Source organism: Solanum tuberosum, unplaced genomic scaffold (assembly GCF_000226075.1).
Source record: "Solanum tuberosum cultivar DM 1-3 516 R44 unplaced genomic scaffold, SolTub_3.0 scf00678, whole genome shotgun sequence".
NCBI classification, from domain to species: Eukaryota; Viridiplantae; Streptophyta; class Magnoliopsida; order Solanales; family Solanaceae; genus Solanum; species Solanum tuberosum.
This window is the reverse complement of record NW_006239614.1, coordinates 150,412-153,411: the sequence shown is the minus strand read 5'-3', so window position 1 is coordinate 153,411 and position 3,000 is coordinate 150,412. Positions and strand designations below refer to the sequence as shown.

General features: G+C 27.1%; 1 protein-coding gene across 1 annotated transcript in view; it reads right to left on the bottom strand.

The window, feature by feature from the left end:
• The window catches only part of LOC102585933 (flavonol synthase/flavanone 3-hydroxylase-like), a 5,284-nt gene extending 3,631 nt beyond the window's left edge, over positions 1 to 1,653 (bottom strand). Inside the window, exons 1-2 of the mRNA XM_006366876.2 lie at positions 1,510 to 1,653; positions 620 to 828 (exon numbers count right to left, since the gene is read on the bottom strand). Of these exons, the coding sequence (XP_006366938.2) occupies positions 620 to 828; positions 1,510 to 1,555 (255 nt within the window). The 5' untranslated portion in view covers positions 1,556 to 1,653. The remainder of the gene's footprint in view (positions 1 to 619; positions 829 to 1,509) is intronic.
• Between the last annotated feature and the right edge of the window lie 1,347 nt (positions 1,654 to 3,000).

Genomic DNA, 3,000 nt, shown 5'->3' with positions numbered 1-3,000 from the left:
GGATGGAGTATATTTTTTTTTAAAGAACTTTTATAAATGAAATTTTTAAAAAATAAAATAAATTTGGGAATGGGGTTGGGGGTTTGTTGTGAGAAGAGGTGATGGAGTGAGATAAGAAAAATATTATACTTTATCTTTTTTAAAAATCATTTTGTTTTTGGAATAATAAAATTTTAATTTATAATTTTTAACTAATACTAATAATTTATTCATTTTTTACCAAGGTGGAATGTGTTTGTTCATATGGAATGTGATGTGACAATTTTTTAAAATAAAAGAGACTATGTAGTACACACATCATTAAGAAAGTGTAGTAAAAGAGAGATGTGTATTTGTCAAACTAATGAGTTATATTTTATATTAGGTATGAAAGTCATATTTTTAATAATTTAGGTATGAAGCTCAAATAAAAGATACTTTAGGTGTGATTTGACACTTCACTTAATATATTTTAATGATAATTACTAATGACAATTACATTTTAACACTCTTTGAAAATGTCGTTAAAGCCTGAAGCAACATTGAATTCAATAACAATTCAAAAAACTTTTTTTATTAATGTGCATATTTATTATTGCTAGAAATTATTTTTATAAAAGAGAAAGAGTTGAGAAATTACCCTAAAGAATCCCCATTGAGCACAAGCAGAACTAATGGCATGTATAGTTGATAGTCTTTGTTTATCAGGTCCATTGAGGCCACTCATATCTATAACTGGAATGGAACCATCAATCGCCATTGATGGCCTTTCACCTTCTGGAATTGGCAAAACAAACTCCAAAGGCACCATTTTCATGTCCTTCGAATTTTCAACTAGGTACTTTACACCTTTTTTTGTAATCAATGTCAATAATAATATTATTAGTCAAAACTCAAAATGTTTATTTCAGTTTATATCATTCTTTTTTTTAATCAGTTCTAAAAATGACATATTTTCATATTTAGTGAAATGATTTATAGACACAAATATTTATCACTTTTTTTAGAAAGTTTCAAAAGTTTTAATTTCTTAAACTTCGTGTTAAGTCAAACTAATTTATATATACGGATGACAAAATCAAACTAACCCGATCCAATCCATTTAGGTTTGGATTGGTTATTGACCCAGCCATTTGTTACCTCAATCTATTGAAAATTGGATTGATATGTAACCCAAATTAATTTTTGGGAAATTTTATCAAAATATTTATTAAAAACTTTTTATTTTATTTTATATGTTACTAATAAAGAAAAAAAAAATTGTTAGGTATTTGAAGCTTATAAAATAGGAGTAACAAATAAAGCTATAAAAACTTAGTAAAAATTGAACAAATTGGGTTATGACCTGTTACTAATCCATTAAGTAACCAGTTTTGACCCAATCCATTTTAGATTAGATTGGATCTTGACTCATTTTAACCAGGCCAAATTCAAACCAACCAATTCAATTGCTACCCCTACTCATATAAAATGGGACAGAGTATTAATAGAGAACAAGGGAGAAGGAGAAGCAGTAATTAGTGAATATACCTTTGTTGCCCTTGTTCCAGTGGTTGGATTCAAGTGTATTTGCCATTGAAGCAGTTTCCAAAGAATAGATTACTAGGTTCTCTCTTTTCAGCTTACCTTCCCTTTTGCATTTTATTACTCTCCCTGTTATTACTACTTATAAAAACTTACTTTACTTTACTATATAGACGAGACGAGTGAGGAGGGATTAAGGGTAAAATTGTCTTTTAAAGTAGCATAATATCTTCCCTCCATGTTTATTAAGTGTCAAAAATATCTGTTTTATTTCTTTCTTTTGAGTTTCATACCTAAACTATTGAGAGTGAGTTTTATATCTAAACTATCATTTATTAGTTTGAGAAACACACATTAGCGATGGTGTAATACACTATCTATCTCATTTGTAAGAACCTTACCACATGGCATTCCTCATGATAAAATATTTCATTGGGATAAAAATTAAATAAATAATTAATATTAGTTAAATGCTAAAGATTAAAAAATTAATATTATTTCATACAAAATTAATATTATTTCTCAAATTAATAAGTGATAATTTTGGTATGAAACTTACACTCTCAATAATTTAGATATGAAATTCAAGAAAAAAAATACTTTTATGTGTATTTTTAACTCTTATAAGGGTATGCAAACATCATTCACTTATAATATAGGAAAAATCATTTTCGAAAGTGTCAATCCTTAATAAACTAGACACAGGTGCCCATGCTAGCACGGGTTTAATATTTTAGTATTTTTTATTTTAATTTATGTGATATAGGTAGAATTTAGAAAGTGAATTAAATTTTAATATGATTTTTGAATATTTTAGTTGTTAATTACTTTTTGTTTGCGTAAATTTATTGTGAAGAAGTCCATTAAGATGTCCATAATTAATATATTTTTCGTCATCGATCGTTGATTTTTTACTCAAAGTAGTTACAAGATATAAACAAATATTACCGACATTCAAAATAATAAAGCAATAACTAAAGAATATGAATTTAAAACTAAAAGTCATAGCTAAAATGATTTCATAATTTCGAAAAAATTATACACTAATCAAATTAAAGTTGAACAAAAGAAGTAATTTTTTTTTAAAAAATAATTCGAAACACGTTGAAGCATGCATGTTGACGGAGACGTGTCTGCTTCAGCGTGAAGTCTTGAATTTAAAACTAAAAGTTATAGCTCAAACGAATTTCATAATTTCAAAAAAATTATACACTAATTAAATTAAAGTAGAATAAAGAAATAAATTTTTAATTTTTTTTCCAAAACACGCTGAAGCAGGAACGTCGATGGCGGCGTACCTGCTTCAACGCGAACTAACAAAGTAGAACAGAAGAAATAAATTTTTAATTTTTTTTTTCAAAACACGCTGAAGCAGGCATGTCGATGGAGACATGCATGCTTCAACATGAACTGTTGACGTGTCTGCTTCTGCGTGAAGTCTTGAATTTAAAACTAAAAGTCATAGGTAAAACGGATTCCATAATTTCGAAAACATTA